Source organism: Oreochromis niloticus, linkage group LG20 (assembly GCF_001858045.2).
Source record: "Oreochromis niloticus isolate F11D_XX linkage group LG20, O_niloticus_UMD_NMBU, whole genome shotgun sequence".
NCBI lineage: Eukaryota > Metazoa > Chordata > Actinopteri > Cichliformes > Cichlidae > Oreochromis > Oreochromis niloticus.
Window position 1 is genome coordinate 27903900 of NC_031984.2, and position 26157 is coordinate 27930056.

Here is a 26157-nt window from a genome sequence, read left to right on the forward strand (position 1 = left end):
CCAGAAAACAAAATCATAGTGCGAGCGGTTACAGATAAGAGAGAAGCTGACATGCATAAAAAGAATCAATACACTGAAAAATTAAGTAAGTCATCACTGATGATGAGAAGTAATCCCAACGCTACGTTCAGATGGGAACTAATCTATTTCTAGGGGAATAAGGTTAAGGGGTGGGGGGTAGATAGACTTCACAGGGTTAAGATTATTCGCATCTCAGTGTGAATTTCACAAAATCAAAACTAAATAAAGTGGCAATTACATTCAATACACGTGGTGTGACAATAGCATGCGTGGACTTGAAAGCTGTTCAAGCGTAAACTGTGCTGTGTTCTAGTCACAGGCAAAATTCACTTTTCATTACACAGCAAAATGCATTGGTATTCAATGCACTGTGAATGAACTGAATTCTGGGAAATGTGGGAGTTATCTAAGCAATGAGGAAGGGTGAGAAAAAGCTGAGGAGCTGAACAAAAATCTTACTTATTACCATTTTATTTAAATAGGCTGCCCATCTCAGCCTTTTTACACTGTGGGGCTTACACATCCCCAAACTATCTGCCCACACCCTTACTGAACCTATCTGTATCTTTACTGGGAACATATGTTCTGAGCTCCCACAGCCAGACTTTTCCTTATCAACATCACAGTGAGCTGCATGGTGACACAGCCTTGGCTCCCAGCAAGGGTTCTCACTGAGGGTTTTCTGCCGAGCTGGACCCTGGACAGAAAACACTGGGTGGTGGGGGGAGGGGATTCGCAAAAGATTGGCCATGGAGGAGGTGGTGGAGAGCGGGGCTTCTTTTCTCGTTTTGCTCTGGATCCTCATGTTTGCCTTTAGCAGTGTAAGCACCTCATCACCCGCCCACCCCCCCAGGTGAAAATTCAGTGGACAGTGTCACATGCAGGTTAATGGGGAGCAGTGTGTTTTGCCATCAGGCCTCTTTAGTGCCGTGTACCTACACGTGAAGATGACTGTTAACGAAGGCATTCGCAGACATGCATTCCAATCCAAAGAAACACTTGTTAACAAGATGATACAAATAACCAACCTGTCAGTTTCTGCAGCACAGAACATCGCCGGATATGATTGGCATAAAAAAAATGTTTTTTCAAAGATGCTGGATTGTATTGAGTAGTTGCCAAATGGTAGTATTTACTTTTAAAACAAAATCTCATTGGCTCATGAAATGGGCATAGAGAGCATTCTATGCAAAGACCCTGGAGATAACATTACATCGCACAAGCCAGACCATATTACTGGCCTCAGGCTAAACACCGTGTGGCTTAAATCAAAAGACTCCCAGCTCACGTGATGATAGGCCGGGGCATGGTGAAGGGCACAAGGCACTGACAGCTTTCAGATGTTCAGACTTCCCTGATAAACCATTGAGACTTCATCATTACCATTGTGCGTGGATATGAGTTTGGTGAGAGTGGAGGGAGGTCAAAGCATGTTCCTTTGACCTCCTTGCAACAGAAGATAAGCCTCAATTGAGTCCACTGTTGTGCTGGATACAGAACAGTGAAGTTATATTACGTAGGTATAACTCTGAAAATGCCATGCACCACGAATGGCATGACACGGCGGTGCGGTGAGCCTTCTGCACCGGTCACCTCAAGAACTTTGAGGAAGTTCAACACGTGACAGCAGAGAGGAAAGAGGGAACCGTGACATACTTAGCAAAAATGTGTCATATGTTGAAATGTTAAAAAAAAAAAAGTGAGGCAAAAAAAGGCAAAGTGAAAATGATGAGAATCAAAGTCTGCCATCGAGTCGGCAAGGTGCAAAAGAAAGATAGACGATATTCTGTAGTTGCCCTGACCTTTATGTGGAAGGGGCATCGACAGAGGGAATTTCCCTGAAGCAGACAAATAAGCCATTGTATATAAAAGAAAAATAAGTAAGGTCACAATATAGTCATCACATTAAATGCGGCGAGGTGGAGTTAACCACGCTGTGGTTTTGAGTCTCAGCTGGAGGCAGGAGCCACCTGCACTGTACAATTACCAGAGATGACAAGGCGGGGATGAGGGGAGGAAAGGCCAACGGAAAATGACAAGGGGAAGTGACAAATTGAATAGTCCCCCTGCAGGTGGGTGCCATCTATACTCGCGCTGTGCTCGGCGGCTGAATGGAGCATGCAAAATTACCAGGACGTTCATTCATGAGGTAGCTGAAGTACAAAGAGCGAATAAGCAAACGGTTTCTTATCGCTGTCTGAAAAAAGGAGGTGTGGCAGGGTGTGATGTTCATGAATACCTATTTATTTGTATTTAAAAAAATGTATGTGCGAACTGGGCTCTCCTTTCCTTTGTTTGTTTCAAGCCTGAGCTTTAACACACAATGGAAAGGTGAGAATAACACCACCACCCTCCTCTCAAAACACTAAATATGTATGAGTCCCTGCAGACGTCCTAAGACACACGGTTTAACATCTCAAAAGTTTTCATTGATAACAGTAGCCTCAGATGCACGCAGGTCTTTCACCAAGCTGTCAGCGGCAGTCTGCGTCGCAGTTAAAAGCCACGCAAACAGCAGCAAACGGCAACTGCGCGTCCCAAGCCCGTTCCTACAGAAGAAGCGTTCACAGACAGGGCTGAAGTAAAAGTTCAAGCAGCCCGCATGGACACAGAATCACGCAAAACTGAATGCAAATTTATTGTGGTTTAATCTGACAGATTAGATCATCTTTGGGGTGGGTTGCTTTTTTGCTTTTGTTTTTGCCTTGCAAAGGCTGCTTCTTGATCTTCTCTGTGTATGCTGATTTAAAAAGAGTAGCCTGGGGATTGGAAAAACCTCTAGAACAACACACGAGATGAGCGTGCATCCGGAAATAAATAAAAAACATCCGCTAATATACAGATTTGTAACTGGAGTTTGGCATCATGTTCTGCCAGTGTACGGGAGACAGACTTGCGAGAGGATGTCAAACTTACCGACTGGAGGAAAAGCAACGTCCGAACATAATCCCTCTCGGTGTTCAGTATTTCACTTAAAACACACAGCCTCAGCCGCTGCTGTCGGTCCGAGTCCTTGGCTGCGGGGATACAGTTCTCCTGATGCCCGTCGTCCTCTTCCATGACGGTAACTCAACCCTCAGAAAGGTCGCTCTCTACAGAAATACTCTCCTTTTTTTCTCCCCCTAAGTATCCGCACGTTGTCGGGTCGTTGCTTCAGTCCATTTTTGCATTAGGAAGTTTTTCCCGAAAACCTCGCAGAGCACTGTTGTGAAACACTGGAAGAAAAGTTCACCAAAAGTACCAAACAACAAGCAGAGAGCCCGGCGCAGTGAGCGCAGTCACAGCAGCAACAGCAGCAGCTGAGAGCGAGCGAGGCAGCAAAGCGGAGAGAGGGGAGGAGGAGGAGGAGGAGGGGGAGGGACCCGCTGCCTGCCAGACACATAGAGAGAGCTCACTACTGCTCTGGACACCGAGAACTACCGACCACAGTAGCTTTAAATGCGTACAAGCCACAGTCTGATATTATTAAGTAAACTCCCCGAGTATCCCATTTCCCATGGTACTAAAGGGGTCCCAAAGGCAACAAACTATAAATAACCCAAACGCAGCCCGCCTAAAACACAAAATACTCCCCCACGAACGTGATATTGACAGCGAAGTGGTGATTTTAGTTACATCCATTAAAAAAGATGTAAGAAAGAAGCAAAGAAAGCGCTTAAATGTAGTCCAACTCAAGTCAGCCGCCGTGTTCTGAACTTTAATCTGCCTTTATAGAAAAACAGACGGTTAACAGGTACAAGTCATACAGGTATTCTTAATTTTGCTGGCGTTTCTCCTTCTTAGTCAAATACGATACTAGTGAGCTAAACACATACAACTTGTGAGAAAGACAAAACCATTCGAAATATGACAGTAATCCTAAAACCTTAATTAAAGGTCTTGACTTTCATTGATGTCAAATATTTACCATAACAATGCTCATTTAGGCCCCCTGCCTGTCACCCCACGCGGGGTCTCAGTGAGCGTTAATAAGAGAAACGCGCCCTCAAGTGGTTGCAGGCAAAAGTACAACTATCAAGTCCGGGATGGGCAAGGGGACTTCAGGAAGAGTCTACAAGCTCTGATACAAGAAAAGTTTACTTCTTAATATCATGATTGATTTCCCCAGCAAATCCTAACGTTTGCCTTTTTATTTTTTTTTAACACGTGGTCACGAAAGGTGTGTATTTTGATGCAATACAAATTCAAATGGTAATCCTCCATTTACCTTGCTGAGAATTAAAGGTTCAAACCTGTGCCCAGAGCCCTAGACTATTTTTTATAATCTGGATTTATCAATATTGTTAACCAAATCCTTTTTTTGTTGTTTTCAGTTGTAGAACATAAATATTTTAATATAGCTTGAGGGCATACCGGCTTATTGGCTGTCACTATCTCAGCCTTGGGTTACAAATAATATCCCTCAAGTATCTTTGCAGTCAGACTGACCCAGTCCACGCCAGAGGGCAGGTTCACTCTGCAGGCGGTGCAAATATTCACAGTTAATATTCTAATTAATCTGACAGGTTCTAAACACATCTGCTTTTAGAAAGAAACTCACTGAATAGATGTAAAAATCATTAAGAGGAAATAGACCTGTGAAGAAAAAGTCAAACATTATGAATGGAAGGAAATTAAAATGTCAATAATAGTTTTAATTGATGCATGTTACATTCAATACCCATTGCGTTCCTCCCACACACAAAAAAATGCATACATACATATCTTTTTTCTGCCATCTCAGATGAGGAATGCAACAGACAACTTGTAAATGCCTTGATCTATCACATATTTACATATTATCCTCTGCTTCTGTACATGGCAAATCCTTAAATATGATCAAACCTCAGAGGACTAACAGGATACAACGTGTGACTCATTGTATGTAGTTTCTTTGAAGCGTATTTAATGTACTTTCCTTCCGAAAAAGGCATGTGCATACAGCACTGTCATAAAAAGTGAGTCACAATTAGACACGACAGGTTTAAAAACTCCACAACGCGTCCTCTTCATTCATATTTCACAAGATAAAACTCTTCCTTCAGCAGGGTTTTTCTTCCAAAAATGCACAAAAGTACAAAAGAGGACATGTAAGGTAACCAAAGAGAATAGAAAATAAACATAAAATGAACATAAAAATGTGCTCAGTGCATTAAGACTTTCCAATATAACAAAAGAAACTAGAGGTGTTTGCCCTGCTCCATCTCTGTGATAAATAAATTCACATTGTTACAGGCAGACAGTGAGAGGGCTTGAATTAAAACCAAAAGTACAGTGAGAAAAATAATAGTGAAATTGTTTTTGTTTTTTTAAATTATCATAACATTTGTGAAGGCAAAAGTGCACATTTCTGCAATCCAAACTGAAGATAACTGACATGTTAAATATTATCTCTTCCTGGGTTTACATTTCCAAAGAAAAGAAAAGGAGAAAAAGAAAGAAAATACAGCTTTGATCAGCCAAAATAAAGTCACATAATCCTGTTAGCTACATCAAGTATTTTGGCCTCTGAATCTATCACATAGATTTTGTTTGGAGGAGCGAGACACTTAAAAACTGTGCTCTGGTTCTGCTTCGTAATGAGATACTTGCAACCTTAAAAATATGGTGATTTCAAATTAGGCCTGAAAACAACAAGCGCAAACTCCAGGAGCGCTGTAGCGGCTCTCACTATCAGTAAATTGTGTTTCCAAGCATTAAGGCTAAACTAAATCTATTGTTGCGATCGACATATATCGTGGCATTTTCAAAACTGTATTATCTTAAAGTGACAGGATTCAACCTTAAATGCAATGTGTTGGGCTTTTAGGGGTCTCTGACTCCTTGTAGTGTCAAGTGACTGGCTGAACAAGCAAACGTGGCTGTGTACACACACACTCTCTCACTCACACGCGCACACACAAAATGTAGTGGCAGTTGCGCAATGGGATGGCCTGGCACAGAGCACAAGTGTCAAAAATGACATCTACATACAGTAAAAGCCCAAAGAAAACGATACAAAACTATAAACGTCTCATGTGCTCAGTCAGCTGCTGCGGTGGCCAAGTGTGCGTTCACACTAGGAAGACTAAAGCAGGCTGTGTGTCTGCGTGTGTGTGTGAATGTCGATGAAGTCTGTTGTCAGATCCAATGACGGGTCAACTTTTAAGTTACCTGCATTGAAGCTATATATACATATATATGTGTTTACAACATTTTAAGGTGGATACAAGATGTTTATCTCCTTGGCAAAAAAAATTGATAATAATAATAATCCAACCATAAATCTGTTAGAAACAAAAACAGATGAGCAGATCTGGATTTTGGACACAACTCTGTATTACCAAACCTCTTGAAGTTCATTCATATTACAAGGTTCGACAGACAAACTTTTTACAAGTTCAGAAAGGCCAACAGTGCAACTACTGTATTGCGGTTAAAGACAAGCAGAAATTGTTTTGCCACAAAGCGTGAACCTAAAAACGAGGAGCAACGTTCACTGTTGAACTTCAGCCGTTCAGATCTTCAGTGAGTAGCCGCAACACAGAAATGTAGTTTGTTTTTTCCCACCTTGGCATGGTTTTTGACACTTTGATCTAAGAGTCAAAGGCAAACAGTGTTGATATATGTATTCATATAAATAACAAAATTATACAGTATAAATATAAAGATTCTGTGTGTGCATGTGTGTGTGTGCAAGCACAGTTGTAGGTGGTTTATGAGTACAGAATAGAGAGGGTGTGTGCGTGTGTGTGTATTGTTGTGTGCGCTTGTGTGCCAGTGTTAGGACAGGACACGGGGGAGAGGGGGGAGGGTTAGAGGTGAGGCTTTCCCTCCCCCACCTCATGGAAGAGCGAGGTGTAAAACTCGGGCTCCAGTTGTTTGTTGCGGTAACGCTGCACAATTTCGGTTATTTTCTGCTTCCGCCTCACGTGAGGAGGGTTGTACAAGTCGCTCTCCAGGCGCTTCCGTCGGCATACGTTGATGACCGTTTGGCGCACGAGAAACCCTGAGAGGCAGACACACAAACAGAAGCTCATCAGTATTCACACGCACCACAGCCAATGTGAGTTACGTGGATTTAGATTATTATGCGTGAAAGTGTAGAGCCACAGATAAAACCCAAACACGTAACTGTGCCATCTGCTGGCCAAGAGTTCCAGCGCATTCAACAGAGTAAGACTTTTTTTTTATTTTCCCCCAAAGTTAAACTTATTCATCAACACAGGAAAGATAAATAAATGCCTTAAATGGTTTCTTTCAAAGCCTGATGATGCAACTTGATGACACAGATGAGCAATACTTTTACATTAGAAACCAGAACTTCTGAGGGAAACAGCACACACTTTGTAAATGGGAGTTTATTTCCTGTGCATTTCCAAGTAAAAACATCCATTGTGCAATATTCATGCGTGCGCATTAATAGTGAGAAAATGATTCCTTGTGATGCATGAAAAGTTAAAGTGTGGTAAGGTAAGGATGAACAAGTAAGTGGAAGATAAATGAGCAATTACCAAGAGCTCTGCGGCTGACCACCATGCCATCCACCAGAGGAATCACCATGCCAAATTTACCCACAGCACCATGCAAGCGGATCCTGAAGAGTCCCGTCTTCAGAGGGTGGATGAAGATCAAAGGAACGTCTTTTTCTAGTAACCCCGACCTGCAACATTACGAATAAAGTGAAAAGGGAGGCAAAGATAGGATAAGAAGATAGCTACATTTCAAATACAAGTACTCTGTCTATTTAAATAACTGTGTAATTCTGCTGATGGTGAACAAAGGAGCAATGTTTACAAAAAGGCTTTTAATTCATTTTTCTTTCAAGGCACTTGACAACTGCTGTCACTGCTCTGCCACAGTTCCTCTTTTCTGCCCACTGCACAGCACTTCCTGTTTTGCACATTGGGTTTGCAGCATTGTTTTTTTTTTTTTTTGTTCTTCCTTTTTGCACCTGACCAAAACCAATTCAGAAACCACATGTTTTTTTTTTTATACTGGCAGGCAAGTGCATTGAGCATAAACTTGTGAATACCTGCAGGAAGTGCTGTTGCTCATGCTAGCTTCCAAGCCCGTGCTGGTTTCCGCTAAAAGGTCGGTCAAAGGGAAGTTCTCTAAAAAAACAAACAAACAGAGAAATGAAGACTTCCATGCACATTGATAATTTGGCAAACACCTTCTTACAGACAACATCTAACAGTACAGAGATAAAGTATTTTATACTGAAATATTTTGTGAGGATAAACCTGCTGGCTGACTATAATCTATGAAGGGGCTAGTCTTAAATGACAGTATGAGAGGAGGGGTGGTGGGCCGAATAAAGACTTTATACCTACCAATATCATCAAAGCGCTCCACCCAGACCACAAACGCCTTTGTTTCAGGCCCCAGTTGGGGGAAGGATTTTCCAGTCGATGACCTCTTTGCCTTCACTAAAGGACTCAGCTGGATAAAACAGGTATAATTCAGTTTGATCAAGCATTACATCAAACATTAGAGACCACATATACTCACAGAAGCCAAACTTTACCTTTTTAGCGGACTCCATGCTTTCAGAATGGTTGGGGAACAGTTCCAGTGTGAGATTGGGTTGTTTGAGCATACCGGGCATGAGTTCTGAGTTGGTGTCTGCCTCCACCGTGGAGTCACTGTGCACTGAAGACTCCTCTGCCAAATGAGAGCAAATTGCAACTCCAATCCAGCACAGGGGCTTTCAGTATCTTTGAATTCATATTGAAGATCGTGAATACTGACCTGAGTTTTCTGTTAGAGAAGGAACCACAAAGGCGATTTCTGTCAGAGCATCAGCATAGTACAAAACTTTCTTCTCTCCGTTGAACACCGAACCACCAGTGTCCTCCGGTGTACCCGCTTCCTCTGGAAAAACAAACAAAGACTCATTGAGTTCCCACGAATAACATGTAAACAGATAAATAACAAATGCGATGACCATCTTAGTGTCTTACCTGCTTGTACATCATTGCTATCAGAGCAGTAATTCACAGACCAGCTGGTGTCCAAGTGTCCTGTCCAGCCTGGGTGGCGTCCCACGTCCACAGGCCAGCCCAAAGATAACAGGAACTCCAAGAAGTGGGGCTGGACGCTGGCCGAAGACTCTACATTCCTTAGGATCTGATCACCAACAACAAGAACAAGTTAATGAAAGAGTTTCTTCTTCCTGTTCCTTTTTATGTGTGTAAATAAATAAGTAACTGGAAGAAGTAACTAAGTTAACATCAGTACATTGTAAAGGTAAACAATAATCATTCAATCTGTATTCCCTTACTTCATGACTGCTTTTCTGTCCAGGTTTCACATAGAAAATAAAGACCGTGTCAAAAGGTCGGCAGGGAAGCAGGTCCAGGTAGCTGATGTCATCAAAAAATCCTGGCAAGGTTGACTCCAGAGCAATCAGGTGAGGAGGTAGACGACTGTTGTTGGGTTCCTATGAATGGTTATGTAAACATTATTCTAACAAATACATTTTATTTCACAGATTTAAGTATTTTTTCAGGATCAGATAGGCAACATTTTTAATATGACCTTTTTTCAAATTAAAGAGCTTTTAGACTTCATCTTTCTTTCATGTACAGCAGTTTAGCACATTCTTGCAAACATGTCTTCATGTTAGCTCAGTAACTCAAGATCTATACCATCTATTAATGTGATAACATACACTTAAACTTGTGCCGTATTTAAAGTGATGCATAAATGTTACAAGATGAGAAATATTAAGATCCCCACTTTTACGGAACAGTAGAAAGAACAAAAAGAACCAACCCATCGTTTATCTGAAAAAGGCTTTAAATAGAAAGACAATGGAAACCTACCTACCAATTAGCATGTATATTTAATACCGATCAATCAAAGAGTTTGTAATCTGACATTAAAAAGTAACTGACCTTAAGTGCCTCCAGAGACAAGAAGCCAAAGTGGGAGAGGAAGAGACGTGCTGTCTGGAACTCCTGTGAGGGTGGAGGGGGTTTGCAGTCGGTCTGTGGGTCAGGAAAAGGAGTGGACTTCCAGATTTCCTCACTGTGTCGCTCCAAGGCGTTCTCATACTCTATCTGCTTGGTCATCAGATTACGAAGCTTGTCGTGCTGAACTTCCAGCTGAAAAGACGGGGACGGGACATCTTTAAAACAGGGTAGGGTGGGCCTCGTGAACAGTCGTCGACTGCATGAGCTCAACAGGAATTGAAGCAGAACCCTCACAGTCCAAACAGATACTGACCCCCAAAGGTGAGAGAAAACGTTATGACAGTGTCATCTGTACTTTATAACCATGGGAAACATTTAATCATGGATCACCCATACCATCAAATGCAATCCAGTACAACAGCCCTTTAGTTTATTAAAGGGCTGTTGTACTGGATTACATTCCCCTATAAAAGTTTGTTGAGACAGTGTTAGAGAGGCACCAGTAACTTCACACAGAAACTGCAAAGGATTGAGAAACCACACAAAATGATCACCACTAAACCAGATGATTTGACCTATTTAACACAACACCCAATGAGCCCTCCTGTTTTCAACAACTCACACGAGGGCAAATTCTGTTCAGTGAATCTGAAGCTCTCGAATCTTCCTCCCAGCCCATACAAGACACCTGAGTTTGTGCAATAACAAACAATATTCTTTAAGATATAACAAATCATGGTTTACCCGATACCTGTAAGAGAATAACTTAATTTTTGTGTTATCAGACATAATGTGGATAAAAGCTTAATTATACGGTTCGACGGGAAGCTGATCTCTCACCTCCTTACTGACAATGTCATCCAGGTCAGGGATACTGACATCAGCTTTGACAAGAGGGATCTTATCCACCTCCTCAGGGAAGGGCCTCTGTTTCACATTGTACTTAATCCCCACGTCATTGTTGGGTGTTGGGCGGCCTTCAGGAACAAACACCTGCTGCGGGAGGGGAGAAGAAAACAGATATATAACAGAGATGTGTTATCAGATGTGGCGCTACAAGTTTGACAAAATGGTGCAACTTTAAAATATGTTTTAGCTAAGTTATCTTAAAATGTGTTTAATTAATTAGTTAGTTAATTTAATTAGTATTAATCTAGGGTGCGACCTCACCCTCTGATTAGCCCTGGCCCCTCTCGGTTGATGGAAGAGCTGCATGGTCCAGGCATGTCGACCAGCCGTTCCCCGAATCAAAACTGTCACAGAAGGACTGGGGTCTGTGAGGACAAAGACGGCCCAATATTAAAAGCATACCAGACACTTTGTTTTCTCCCAGCATTCAAACTTATTAACTAAAAACATCAAAAGCGAGACAATAAGCTACTGACTTTGCTCATTGCCAAGAGGTTGCTCCAGCATTGCAAGGATGACAGAGTTGTCGAGGACAAAGTAACGGAAGTTACTGGCTCCTGTGGCACTGAGTCTGGCATAGCGAATCAGAGTATCTTCATTCAGCAGGCTGCAAGTAGACGCAGGCCCGCTGGGAGATGGGAAGGCCCCCAACACCTGCATGATACTGGGGAGCACCAGGGAAACACAAATATAAGAAAGAACATAAATACAAGCAAACTGGGTCAACGAATGCAACATATTTCACTATCCAAGAGTCATGTGTATGAAGGTTCAGCAGAAAAAGTGGGACAGCTACGATACTGAGGAAGCAGAAAAATAAACAACAGAAGCAACAACACTTCAGCACAGTCATAAAAGGTTTTGAAGAAAAACCCTACTTGGTTTATAAGAATCAGTCACAATCCATTTCAGTGTTATCACCAAGACTAATGACGGAAAAGTCATCAGCATCACTATGGGGGTGAATTTCGCTGGCTGACTGGCCAAGTTGCAACCCACGGCTATGCTGAGTGGGGAGTTTCCCCTCACAGCTGAGAGGTTTGCTGGATGAGTATCTGGGGCAAAATAGTGCGATTTTATTTACACTTTGCTATAAACTGTTCAGTAAACTCCATTTTTGGACCCAGTTCTGATAGACATTTATAAACAGGAAGAGTTTAGTCATTGCGCAGCTGTTTTTGTGTGCAGCTGAGATTCTCGGTCTGTGGCTGTGGCTGACTTTGTGGCTGTGCTTTTTCACAGGTAGCTAAATTTAAGTGATATGTAGCTTTATTGTGTGATTGACTGCCACTGGAGGTGATATCAATCCGTCTAGCCTATCTAGCAAACAAAGGACAATTTACAGTAGACATACTTTTACTAGCTTATCAAAAATCCAAGGTGCAATACAAGTGTTTAAGTTTAAAGATAAGGAGACCCCACAGCAGGAAATCTAGTGCTTGCTGCAGACTGCTGGTCACATCACAAGACTTATACAGGTGATGAAATGATAACGTAACCATTTTACAATGCAAAGTGTTTGAACAGCCAATGGAGCTTAAGCCTTTTTTCCATTAGTACCTAGTCCGATTGGCTTGACCGGACTCCCTTTCCATTACAATCCAATACCACCTAATGTGCCTGGTCCTGGTTATAGCAACGCAGCCGAGCATCCCGTGGCGTAATTAGTATGCAACATGAATGCTACAGCAAAGCTGGGCATCGAGGCAACGATATACCCGGTGCTCGGTCTGTGGCTTTTTTGTCAGATTTGGGGACCACAGCGTTGTGTTTTTGTAGCGGTTCCCCTCGTTGCCTGGTTTGGATTTTCCTGAATGAGACTCTCTCGTGACTCATCGAGAGATGCTACTGACTGGTGGCATGCAGTCTGTTGATGTCACATTTTTGGATACGATCGCTTGGAAGCCCGGCGGAGTAGGTGCTAAATAAAGTACCTGGCACCAGGTACTATGACCAAATGGAAAACCCTGAAAAGCGTGGCGAGCTGATCGGAGTAGGTACTAATGAAAAAAGGGGCTTTAGTCTCACCAGGACAAAGTTGCCTCAGCAGCATCCTTCACTCTCATGGAAGCCGGGTTGTGCTCCTTCTCCCCTTTATGTCGAACCTCTTGCTCCTGACGGGACTTACTGCCTGAGATTCCCAACTCCACAATTTCCAAAACCTCAACCAAACAGTCCTGGAGCAAAAGAAAATACAAAACAATTTATTGATTTTCTCTTACCTACCGACATACATGAAAGCGAGAGGGGAAAAAAAGTCTTCAGACTTACTTTCTCATCTAACATGTCAGGGTGTTCTGTGAGCCACACACACAGAAACTGGAAGGCAGCTACAATCATGGAGTGGAGGTCTCTGGATTGAAGAGGAGCTGGACGGCTACACTGGAACACAATGTAACCACATATCGAGCTGACAGCGCGTTTACGGTCTGCAGAGTCGACCCCCACCTTCACCTGATTAAGACACACAAAAACACAGAAAAAAAATCTTCTATATTAGATACATTTTAAAAGTGGTTTGTTTGATGCAACTGTGAAAAAATTATGTTTAAAAATGTTGCCTATTTTTTCTTCAAAATGACAACATTTGATTAGTAGTCAAGTCAAGTGGCTTTACTGTTGTTTAAACCATGTGCAGTGGTACAGTACACAGTGAAGCAGTACACATGACTACATAAAGTGCAAGTGTGCGAAAAAATTGCAAAATCGCAAAAAAAAAAGACAAAAAAAAGACAAAACAAAGCAAAAACAGTGCAACACCAGATAGAACAGAACGATACGATACAAGCACAAGACAGTGGAGACACAACAGTGCAATAGAAAAGTGCAACAATGAAAGTGGGTGGTGCAAAAAGACAAGAATATTGTCTTTTGTAAACTCAGAATTGTGTATCAAGTAGAATATTGACATATTAATTGCTCATGCATTGTGGCAGTGTGATTGTAAACAGAGTCCGCAGTCATTACAAGTTAGAGAAACTCTGTTTACAGTAATCTGTGGTACAATGTGAGGGCAACTCCCTTAGTCTGAGCTAGGAAATTAACTGACTGAAGGTGGCAAAAAACACCCAAATGTATCACAAGTCCTCTGTGAAACTGCACTGTGTCATTTGGGAATGGGGTGTAATAACTATCGGTATTTTATCTGTAGTAGGCCAATGCTGACCAATTCCAGTAACGCCCTACACCCAGCTGGTTTCGCTTGCCCCCACAATAGGCCCAGACATTTTATTAAGCGTGTTCCTGGAACACAGCTCTTTCAAACACTTCTTTTTTTTTAAAAGTGATTTTTTTTTAAGTATTCTTTTTTTTAAAGAACACAGTAACTAAAGCTGTTGAGGCCTGAGTAACATTGGTGTACTGGAAGACGACAGTTTTATCTTAGCTAGTCCAGCTAGTAATGACTGCACATTCTTACACTGAGCTTCTATGGTGTTCAAGTTACCTTGGCCAGCCCAGCCAGCAGTTCCAGGGCAGCGAGTGAAATGCTCATGTCTTGCCTCCACTGGGAGTTGAGCCTCTGAGTGACCAGGTGGATGCTGCGCACCAGCAGGCCTGCCGCAGTATCTGGAAGAGCTAGATCATATAACACCCCAAAATACCAAACACTGCAAAGAATAGAGCAATGCAGGATTAAGGCACCAAAGCTAGAAAGTCACACAGAAAGACATTTCTGGATGCTCAGGTGTTAGCAGATATTGCTTCATATTAACATACAACATGCATTAGAGGTGAATGAATTCAGCAAAGCACACAATCCTGAGCAAAATACAGGCAGAGTAAAGAAGAGACAGCAGTAAATAAGCTGCTGAGGAACAGAACTGAGTGATGTTAGCATTTTCACATCAAAATAGCATTTTCAAATTTTATTTTAACAAATAATTAGGAGATTTTTTTTAAAAACAGAGGAACACTGAAAGTTTTAAGAATTACTTAACATTTATCACCCAATTACATTAAATATATGTATGTGGAAGGAAAATTCCAGTTCATCTGACAAAAGACTTTCCTAGTTTGAGCTACTATTTACAGGGTCTAAAAACTTTGAAAACAGCGAATCCTAAGACTCAGAGTTTGCACAACAATGCAAAGTCCACCTATCTGGACACCTTTGTCCCAGAAAAGAATTTTTACAAGTGGAAGCAACACAACCTTGTGTGAGGTTTGTGACACAAAAACAATCTTCTTTATTTCTGTTTTTTACTACGACCTCTGTTACAAAGAACTCTGCACTGTCAAGTGTTTTTTTAAGAGATAATGTTAAGAAATGAAATGAACGGACCAGAACAGAAACTGACTAGAAAACCCAAATAACACTGAAATGGCTGCAGCATTTATAACAATAGATGAGCTACTCTAAAGTATTGCTTTTCCTGTACTAAGCCTCACAACACAATGTTATAGTCCTACAGTTGTGTCTCACAGGAACCCTGCAATCCCTTCCCCCAGTTTCCTGCTGGAAAACAACTTCCTGTTCACTGAAAACAGACATAAATTTGTGCAAAAAAGAAAACAATCAAATGAAAACAAAACATCACTCAGCCCTGCACAGTAAATGCTAAATTTGAATTCCATTTGATTAGACAACATTGTCGCAATCAATCATTTAGGGAAAAAAAAATGCAAATCAAAGCAGTAACTCCACCCACCCCAGTGCCAAACTCTTCTTAAACAACATCACAGCAAACACTTTATATCACCTACAAAGATATTTTACCCAACGCTTCTTAACTCTGCATACCACTTTAACCACGTTAGCTATAAAAAACAAACAAACGAGTCGATAGGTGTTTATGATCTAATGAGAAATCAGCGAGGGATCATTAAAAATAATCCTTCAGCAAACCTGCTATCTGACCAAATAAAGTATTATTGTGTTAATTCATTAAGCACAAAAATATTAGTGTATGTTCAGGAGCGGCATGTCCTACCATAGTCACGGAGCAGCGCCTGTGCAGGGCGTTCAGAGTCTGGGCTGGTGGCCTCCGTGCTGCCTCCACTGTTGAAGCTGATGCCACTGTTCGTACGGCTGTGACTCTGACTCCTCAGGGTTGAGTGGCTGCCATCTATGCTCCCCTGCCACCGAAGAACACAGAAATCTTAATGCCCAGTCCAGCTTGTAGCACCGTAAACATTAACTAATTAGCAGAAAACAAGCTTACTGTTTCAGTCTGGGCGCCTATGGACTCGAGTAAAGCTGAGTCTTGAACAATATTTAGCATTGCACCTGAAAAAAGGGATAAAAATAATAATTAAACAAAAAAAAACAATTTTACACAATCATAAAGTACAAACAATATACAGAGTTAAAATAACTGCAAATATATGAAGCTATCAGCAAATACCCAGTATGAGCTGTGTGTTGGTGGGGTCAGTCTCTGTCTGCAGAGCTCCTATGAGGACATTGACAAGACGCAGCCTCAGTGAAAGGAAAGACACAGGCTGGTCATGAGGCCAGCCATCTTCCTCGTTGAATTTGCCCTCCAACAGAACCTAAAGAACACAGAGTCAGTGTGGTTAGCAACCTGGGTTATCTGAAAACTCTGCAACAAGAAAAGGTTTCAGGGCTTGTTTTATGGTTATGTAATCATCAACAGGTTTTAAAGAGTTCAATATTTGAAGAAAGAGCCACCAATGTGTGTATAATACACAGGAAATCCATGGCATCGCAGCAGTTAGCAAGACTGTTACTATCAGCTTAAAGATAAACATCGCCAAAGTCATTACCTCTGATTTGATGTTGCCAAAGTGATGTGGCAGTGGGAGCATAGCAAGCAGGATGTTGATGGAGGCTCTCCTCAGATCAGTAGGATTTACATACATCTTAAATTTTGACAGTTCCCTAACAAAAACAATAGAGACAAACTTTAAGTAATATAATTGATTTCTAACATTTACATGACCGAGTAAAAACAAATTATATGCAAATCCGTTAGCAACTGGTCTCAAATGAAAGTAAACTACCAGTCTAACCTGTCTGGCACAATGGTCTCCAGCGCAGCTATGAAGTAGGGCACCACCACATTGATGCCCTTTAGGTCAGTACAGAAGAGAGAGGAAGAGTTGAGAATGATAGAAGCCAAAACTGGTCTACAGATGAAATCAGAAATCTGCAGACCCTGAATCAGGACCATATAGAACCTGCAGAAAAGGAAATAAGAAAAGCATATCATTTTCTTTCCTACTTTTAAGAAGATGGCAATAAAACCTGTTTAATTTGGCCCAAAAAAAGTATATACCTCGACAGGTAAACTGGTAGAATCTCCTCTCCAGTTTTTTTGCTACAAAAGATGCGACACAGAGTCCCACAGGCCTCAGCCCGTCCTGCTTCATAGCTCTCTGGGAACTCATTGGCATCAAACATTGGGTTGTTCACCATGGAGTCAGTGGACATTTGGGAACCCTTCCTCCTCAGCTCCAAGGACACTTGAGTGGCTATCGCTGTACAAAGTGTGAAGAAAAAAAAAAAAAGAATGAAAGGACCCTGAATTGCATTGCAGTCCTCAGTTTTCATGCATGTATGAAAAAACAGGCAAACGCAGACAAAAATATACTATATGCACACTAGAACGAAAAGTTAACAGTAAAAATTCAAAAACATAAAAGCAACAAAAAGCAGATATTTACTCACTATCACAACAAGAGAAAGGAAGGGCTTTATTAACTGCAAACACACACTCACATCCTTTAATAAAAGCATTCAATAAAGGGAACTCTGACACAAAGAGTTTGCCATAGAAGTTCCGCCTATCACCAGCACAAAGCATGAATAAGTTGTAGTGTGCTCGCACTAAAAAAGTGTCAGGCGTTCACTGCAGGAACATAAAGCAAAATCCCTGTGTCAGCATCCCTCAATGCTGCAATCATATGACTGTCACATTCACTTCATGCATTGAGGCACTAAACCAATAAAAAAAAAAAAAAACATAATTCAAAACTGAAGTGAACTGACAACATCAAAAAGAAAATACAAGAAACAATGCTAAACTCGAGGGGAGTCTGAAACACAATAGTAAGGATTAGCGTGACTCAAAGGAAAAAGAAAATGGCAACTTAAATGGGGTGGTACTGTCACAAACTGGCAACGTTAATGTCGAGACAAGTGGTCAGTTTGGTGAAACCCATTCCATCAACCTCTGAAGAAACGCTGAAAGAACGCTGGTGAACTTTTATATATGGCGAGGAGTTGGAACAGAAAACGATGGTGATGATGACGATGACCATGAGGAACTCAACTCAAAAGCAGGAAGATTTTGTCAAGAAACGCAAATCAAGTGAGGGAAAAAAAAAGCTGCCATTCCTACTTACAAGATTTATAAGAAAGGAGAATTTGGATAAAAGAGGCTGCAAGATAACAGAAATAGTGGAGAGAGAAAAAAAATCAAAGCAGATCCAATATTTTGGGATCAATTCATATCAGGCATGAATTGCGTGGTTTTTCTTTTTTGTTCATGACTTCTGACCATTACAGATTTCTTACATCAGACATGATAGACACGTGCAGGACACTACACCAAAAAGAGAAATGTGAGAAGAGCCAAAGAGGGCCAATTGCAAACGCTAAAAAGTGTGTGTGCTGTCATTAACTCTTAGCTCCGCTGCCAGTGAGGATTTTACCAATTAAATGACTGTATGAATTCCTTAGGATAGGGTTAAAGCCTATATGTAGTTTGAGCCAGGTCTAAATTGTTGGTAGATGCAAATGGATTAGAGTCAGATGGAAATCTCATACGAGGCCACTTCTAACCAAGCCCTCCACACACAGAAAGGCCCAACAGAGTTTCAGAGAAAATGGTGAAAAAACAAAAAGGATATCCCAACAACACAGAGTACAAATTTTTCAAAAAATTAAATAAAAAAAAATTAAATAAAGACCAAAAAACACATAACTCCATATGAACACATACTTATGAACACCGACTTGCCCATGCATAATTTTAAGCAGTGTGAGACGTCGATTCGCTTCTTACCCGTCATGCTGGGGTCTCGGCTGAGGCCGCTGTGGAGCTTACAGTGGACGAGAGCAGCGTCGAAAAGCCACTGGCCAAACAGGTTGAGGATGCTGTTGACCTTTGGTCGTGCTGGGGCTGGCAGGGGCCGAGACTCCCAACTGCTCTGGTTGGGGCTGGAAAGAAGGGTCGGGGAGGACGAAGTCTGCTGCTGCTGCTGCTGCTGCTGCTGTTGCTGCTGTGATGCTTTGTTTGGCTGACCACCACTGCCCTACAGGGTGCGGTGGGAATAGAAGAAGATATCTCAATAGGCTGAAAACAGCTTGACTAGTTCAACTAAAAGATCACAAGATTTGGACAAGTGTACTGAAATACTGCCTACAAATTCTAGATAGTGCAGCTTCAGCATGGAAAGAATAATGTGTCAAATTCAAGTATTAACTCTTTTCTGTCTGCAGACCAACAGAAGACTAAGATCTAAACATCTAACAGTTACACTTATTGTTCTCCATCTGTGTAGCAGTTACAGAACTTACAGCTGAACTCTTGCTTGTAGTTTTGGTGACCACCGCGTGGCGCTGCTTGCGGCTATGAGGAGGCGTGGTGTTGGTGATTGAGGGCGGCGGCGACATGCTAATTCTGTTGACTGGAGTGGGCGGGGCACTGTCAGCCCTGGGACGTGATATGCCTGGTGACAGAAAAGTAAAATGAGTCGGGGTATAATAGTCCGATTTTCCTCAGATATCTGGGGGTGGTCGGGGTGTCATCTGATTAGCCTGGCAGCGAAAAATAAATAAATAAATCAGCAACCATTGTTTTCCCCCCAGGGAACAGAACATGTTTTGGGTAAATATAATCATTTTGAAGCAGTTTTCCATTTACAGTATTATTTAAGACAGTATGTGAGTTGATCATAGACAGCATTGATTCACAGACATGCAAGACAATGGTTAGATACAAATCACCAATCACTGATTTCCATTTTGATTTTCCATTTTCATGCCTGCAGGAGTCCCCCTGATGATCTTGTAGTTTAGTCTGAATATCTGACATATATCACTTGTGAGTCTGAGTATCATCACCAACAGTGAATGGACCAATCCACTAACATGCCCAGAGCAAAACATTATATCATGTATCAGCTGATGTCTATACCATGAGAGAGCGGCACTGGACAAAAAGTGAACACCCTCTCCCGTACAGCTTTCTTTTCAACAGAGACACCTACAGTGTAAAGAGAAAAATACACACGGGTATGTTTCTATTGAAATCTTTAAACAGGTATTACTGACTGACATCCTCCATCTTGAGATTACTCAGAGGTAGTAAGAGAACAACACTGGCAAAAAAAATATATTTAAACCTTTTTCTTTTCTATAAATTACAAATAACACAAATTTTCATCTATGCTACAAAACCCATCAGAAGTGTTTGGCTTTACTGTTTGTTAAAGACAAGATTCTACAGATTACGATTACAGGATGAAATTGAATTAAGAGCGACCTGGCTGATAGATCACAATAAAAACCAGCTGCTTACATTTCTGTCAGAGTAACACTTCTTTGCAGCAGTTCCTCAAATCATTTCTGGCAACAATAATATGTGGGGATAAATTCCTAAAGCAGGTAGCTGCCACAAAAGCAGGAACAACATATTTCTTAAACATAAGCCATTAAATCACTGATTGCAAAAATGGTCTCCAAGCTAAAGTTGGTTTATCATTCATCCTTTAATTATATCTTCTGCTTCATTTTGAACGTCTTAAATATCACTCAACTGAGCTTTTCATCTTAACTCAGGATTCCTCTTACCCAAGAAGGCATCCACTAAGCAGCTGACACCCCTCATGGCCCTGAAGAAGATCTGGGGTAGTTGTTTTAAACATGGATGCAGCACCACTTCATGGGGTATGCCGCTCGAGTTGAGAAACTGTTCCTGAAACTTTGGAGTGGTGCTTACTACTGCGGGGTTGCTCAGATCCACTGGGTTGCTGGAAACAAACAGGAAAGCAAACATAATAATGGATTAAGCCAAGTGTTAAAAAGTGTTGCTAAATCTTTCTTGAATAAATGTGACATAAGGTTGGTTAGAAGAAGGAAGTAAAAGGAAATAAAGGAGGGAACAACAAATGAAATAACATTAAAAAGAGCCAGACATGAAAGTCTGGATGTAGTTAAATAGACTTGAACTGGAGCAGATAGGCACCTTCAACTTCCCCTTAAATAAAACAAACAAAAAAAGGCCATGTATGTCGGTTAGGAAGAGGAAAGAACATCTCTTTTTCAAGCAAAGGCAGTTGAGGCAATATGCACCTGAGCATGTGTAGAAAGCGGTACCACGTCTGGGCCACGCAATCATTGTCCATCTCTAAAGGAATCAAATTGGCATCCTCATCAGGAACTTTAAAAGGTGGGAAGGATGGTCCATGAGTAAACCGCAGAAGTCTGAAACCAAGAAATGAGACAGGAATACACAGACTGCATTAACAGAGACCTCGAAAAACCAAACCACATTTCATCCCTTGAGATGTTCTACTGGGCTTTTAATGCAGCCACTTTCAGTTGCTGCTTGTTTGTGAATTTCTTTGCCTTCAGTAACTGCAAAGCATGCTCTATTGGTCTGAGATGGAGAGACTGCCTTCTCCATTGAAGAATATCTCATTTCTTTGCCTTGCAAATTTCTTCAGTTGCTTTTTCAGTTTCCTTTGAGTCTTTATCCAACTGCACTGTGAAACGCTGTCTCATCTGTTTTGCAGCATTTAGTAGAATCTGAGCAGAGTCACAGGGAATCACCAGGCTATGAAACTACTTGTCAATAGTCCGATTACTTTTGAGCCTCTGAAAATGAGAGGCATGTCTAAAAATGGCTGTAAATCCTAAAAAGTTAATGCAATAGTTTTGTCAAACTCCCTGAATAACCGCTGAAAGTCTGCAAACAATCTCATTTTGATTATTTGATTTAAAATCCACTGTAGTGGTGGGAAGGGAAATTACAAAAACTGTCACTGTCCAGCAACCTGTGGACCTAACTACAAATATGTGGCTTTCTTCCCCAGTCTGCATGCAGAAGTAACATTCTAAAACTTCACATACATCAAAATTCTAAGAAAATCTTGTAGCACTGAAAACACAAAAAGTTGAACTGAATCCAATCTAACCTGGAGGTCAAAGCACAGGCTACTCTGCTCCACTGCTCTACAACAGGAGGATGATGTCTCCAATTGGCCAGCATCTCCCTTGCTGTCTTCCAATATGGCGGCGTGGGAAAGCAGCGGGCACACGCCAGCAGCCATACCTCAAACAACACTGCCATCAGTTTCTCTGCCAGTTTCTCGGCTACCCCCACTAAAAGAAGGGAAAAACAGAGGGTTATTATAACTAATCATCACAAATAATAACCTAGTAGATAACGAAGTTAGATTTTAGGAAAGCAAGGGGGTGTTTACCTCCAACTGTGGGCGGTGCGAGCAAGGTGTCATTGATGCGAAGAAGGAAGAGCAGCAGCACCTCCCAGGTTTCTCTCACCATGGAAACGGACTCTCGTGCCAGCTTCTGGACTGCAGTCAGAACCTGCTGGCAAAGCCTGATGTGGTTCAGACTATGCTGCTCAGGCCTGGAGGGAGAAACAGCTTGTTTGAAATGAGGGAACATGAAAGCAATATAAGCAGTCAAAGATTTCAGTGAAAAGGCATTCATCTTTAAATTCAAGCTAATGGGAAATAAAGTTTTTAGACATACCTTGGTACAAAGACGTTGTAAAGATGCTTTAGAATAGTCTGGACATACATGTTGGGCTCCTTCACCACAGGCTGAGGCATCGAGTCCCTAGGCGACACCAGGGCCATCATCCAGTCTGTGTACACGTCCACACACAGCTTGACAGTGTCCCCCTCTAAGGGGAGGGTCAGGCCATAACAGAGGACCTCCATAGTCCATTTCACCTGGGAACCAAACCATTGTTAGATATTTTATTATAAGTAATTATCTTATATTTGCAGAGAAGCTACATCACTCAATCCTAATGAAAGAGGAAGCATGGCAACAGTTTTTAAAATAGTAATGCACCTTTTAATGTGCACCATATCAATTGAGTAACAAAAAGAAGTTTAGAAAAGCTCCTTGTATCCTACAAATACAATCAATATATGCCCCCGCTCCCACCCAACATAAACCTTCATACTTAGCAACTAAAAAGAGCCTAGATTACAAGACAGTTTAGGTGCTCTCAATTTCCAGTGATATTTTGCATAATTTCCCACAATGGTTTTGTGTAAGAATCCTGCAGAGGTCAGTATGGCTAAGTATTCCTATCCATGCTCTATCCTCAGCAAGAAGCGGCATTCAAAGCAACAGCAGCACTTCACATGCATGGTGCACCTGAGTAATGCTGATGTATTTTTAACCCAACGCAGCTCCACTCGCATCACTTCCTGACACACGCTGTCACATCATTAATTGAAGCAGCTGCTTTACTGTGAGCTCTGCCATTAACTTGCTCACAGTGGTGAGCAAGTGCAAAGAAAGAGATCAGAGCTGTATCTGGTTTACATTTATAGCTAACTGTTTAAATTGGCCTGTGTCAAGTTGTGTCTAGAGCCTACACAAAAGCTTAAGGTGTCACTAATACTGTACATTACAGGATTAATTGTGTGTGTTTTGGTGGTTTGTAACATAAAAACTATTATTTGCAGAGTATTTTCTTCTCATTTCTTGCATAATGAGCACTTAATGTGTTCAAAAACATCAACCATTTGATAGAAGCAACAGATAGAAGAAACCATCTAAGCAGCACTCTATCAGTCAGGCCTGCATATGCAAGAGTAGCTAAAGAACAGATAGTCCTGACTCAACAACATGTGACACCCTAACTGAGCACTGTGCAGCAACATCAGCAACAGAATGATAGTGGAAGATGAAGAAAACAAAAAGAGGGAGTCCAGATTCTGAAAATGATATAAAAATGTATTTAGAACCTTTATTTTAAATATGGTGACCCAAACCCCATAATTATTTTATTATTATGTACTACACTTTTCACTTTTCATGGATAATCTTAGACCAGTTTTTCCTACACTCTCCTAAAGAGCCACACATACAAAAATATATGGACCACAGTACGTTCTAATTTCTATTTTTCTACGTAAATAATCATCAGCAAAAAAAAACAGCACACTGATACCACCAAAAGTACTCATGTGTTTACTTAGCTCTGGTAACTGGAGTTAAAATGTCACAGTGATAATGATGTAGGCCGGCACACTGCCAAAGCATTAAAATGACATGCTCGTGGTGGACCTTGTTCTTACCTCTTTGTCTGTTTTGAGGATGTTCTCTGTGGCAACTGGGCTTACAGCTGTGCCCAGAGGTTTGACCACAGCATTTGCCACCTCTGTGCCCACACTTGGGGGATAGGTGTGCAAAACACTGAGGTGGCCCTGGTCACTCTGCACCACCAACTGCAACGAGCGCCACTCGGAGTACATGCTGCTGATGTCTACTGCACTCTACTCACACCTCCTGCCTCCACCTGCAGACACACAAATCCAGAGGGCAGCTTAATACGGAAAGTTGGGCACACTACCAATCGGCTACTTGTCCAAACTATAATACCACCGTGGATACAGTCGTGCTACTTGTGAACTGCTGTTACACTCCAAACAGCCAAATGGTCACACCTCTTTCAGTGATGTTTAGGTCTTGACCACCACAGCAGTTTTTCAGCTTTAACTTGTTTGACTGGTTTGTCAAACAAGTTGACCAACCAATGAAAATGCGTAGTTCACACATTTTGGAATTTGTAATTAAATGTTTTGTTAGCTACAACAAAACACGTATTAGCGAAAGTAAAATGAGTGTGGATTAACTGCGGGTTAGTTCATTAAAAAAAAAAAAAAGAAGAGTGCAGCAAAACCTTATAAGGAGTCTGTTGTCGTACTTCTTGATATGTGCCGTGACAGGAAAAATGATCCAAACAGCCTAGATATGTCATGTTTTGGCTAATGTTACGTTCTCTCCGTTAAGAGAAAACAAAAAGTATTACGGCCAGCATTGCAAAGGTTGAATGCGGGTTTTGTTTTGCACTGAAACCTTAAACTAACACCAGGAACGAAACATTTGTGCCCTACACTTCGGCTCGGTAATAACAAGCCGAGGAATAACCAGGAAACGGTTCTGAAAACGAGCAGATTGCTAACGATGGCTAGCATTGACACCAAAACATCTTCCTCATATTGTAGATGACATTATCTGAAATTAACGACTGGGTTGTTTCTATGAACAAGTCAAGAAACTAACGGTAATAAAAACCGCTTGCGATAACTTATTGATTATCCCAAACTACACTGCAGTAGATCCGATGTTGCTAGCTAGCTCAGCTAATGCTCACTACGCTAGCCTATTCGTTGACATTAGCTAGATGAGCTGGCTGTCATTTGTGCTAGCTAACTATCCAACTTTGCAAGGACGCTAATGTTTACTGAGCGGGTAGCTCAGCTACTTTTTTCCATTTACCTTGACCAGCTGGAAATGTTGTCATAACAGAGCTCTGAAACTCGCAGTTTGTGCTTTCTGTATATCCTGGTCTAAACTATAACAGCCTCCATCTTTGCAATGTCAAGGCTTGGTTATTGCAGCTTTACGGGCTAACGGGAAGAAAGATCCGTAGGTTGACGCCCTCTACTGTTTGGTACAGTCTATTGGACCTGATGCAGCCCTCAGTTCATTCAGTGAATAACACAATGTTTTTGTTTGTTTGTTGTTGTTGTTGTTTTTTGAGCGGAGGGGAGGGAGGGCAGATACTTTTTGTGATAGTACTTCTTTTGTTTCACTATGCTCCGATTAACTATAACTAAAACCTCTGCGTGATGCATTAGTATTTTTTAAGGAAGTAAATGTATGGAAGTAGGCGAGGCATGCTTTGGTTTTGCTAGTAAAATGTGAAATAGGTGCAGCAGTTTATTGACACAAACACAATGCAAACATCAATGGAAATACAGCGTTGATAGCAAAAGTATAGTTTGTACAATCCCAATTCGCTTGGTATGAGCATCTTTATTCTTCACTTCAGTCTGAACTCTCCTATGCCAGCTTTCTTGTCATTTTTTAAGTAGCACTCCGGGTTTGTTAAAGGAGATATAAAGCTTCTCTTTAGATGCTGGCTGCTACTTGTTCCCTTGTCTATCCAGATGATCCCACACAACTTAAATAAATTTGAGATCCAGGGTCTGGGGACGCTGGTCCATGACTGATAATACTAAAAGGCAGGAAGTGTACCAAGAAAATATTCACCACAAAAAACTTTGGATCAGAGTTAAACCTGAGCCAGTGTATTCAGCTTTGCAGCATATGGTCATCTGCTTCCCCTGTGAGCTAAACTTTTATTTTTAGTTCTAAAATAAGTTA

At 41.4% G+C, this 26157-nt stretch overlaps 2 protein-coding genes across 15 annotated transcripts in view; both read right to left on the reverse strand.

Moving 5' to 3' along the window:
* prex1 (phosphatidylinositol-3,4,5-trisphosphate-dependent Rac exchange factor 1) overlaps nucleotides 1-3330 on the reverse strand; it is a 78928-nt gene extending 75598 nt beyond the window's left edge. The window contains exon 1 of one of the 2 annotated variants that reach the window (XM_005454151.4): nucleotides 2938-3330. In XM_005454151.4, the coding sequence (XP_005454208.1) occupies nucleotides 2938-3081 (144 nt within the window). In that variant the 5' untranslated portion in view covers nucleotides 3082-3330. The remainder of the gene's footprint in view (nucleotides 1-2937) is intronic. The other variant, XM_003449141.5, reaches the window with a different exon arrangement.
* A 1304-nt stretch (nucleotides 3331-4634) lies between these two features.
* Nucleotides 4635-25422, reverse strand: ralgapb (Ral GTPase activating protein non-catalytic subunit beta). Of its 13 annotated transcripts, none has more exons than XM_025901916.1 (33): nucleotides 25267-25422; nucleotides 24063-24283; nucleotides 22495-22697; nucleotides 22203-22369; nucleotides 21915-22101; nucleotides 21070-21201; nucleotides 20569-20747; nucleotides 19913-19981; nucleotides 19294-19445; nucleotides 18779-19028; nucleotides 18117-18152; nucleotides 17048-17249; nucleotides 16782-16949; nucleotides 16536-16650; nucleotides 16154-16301; nucleotides 15971-16035; nucleotides 15740-15884; nucleotides 14254-14375; nucleotides 13080-13262; nucleotides 12837-12985; nucleotides 11285-11472; nucleotides 11070-11173; nucleotides 10740-10895; nucleotides 10522-10587; nucleotides 9882-10091; nucleotides 9266-9424; nucleotides 8946-9111; nucleotides 8734-8856; nucleotides 8510-8646; nucleotides 8316-8424; nucleotides 8015-8093; nucleotides 7494-7642; nucleotides 4635-6988 (listed from the first exon to the last, which is right to left on the reverse strand). In XM_025901916.1, exons 2-33 carry the CDS (start codon nucleotides 24237-24239, stop codon nucleotides 6795-6797), a joined length of 4689 nt encoding a protein of 1562 aa, XP_025757701.1. In that variant the 5' UTR covers nucleotides 24240-24283; nucleotides 25267-25422; the 3' UTR covers nucleotides 4635-6794. The 13 variants fall into 13 exon arrangements, with proteins under 13 accessions (XP_025757701.1, XP_025757700.1, XP_025757699.1 ...); XM_025901915.1 differs by having other exon boundaries at nucleotides 10740-10892; nucleotides 14254-14384; XM_025901914.1 differs by having other exon boundaries at nucleotides 14254-14384.
* Between the last annotated feature and the right edge of the window lie 735 nt (nucleotides 25423-26157).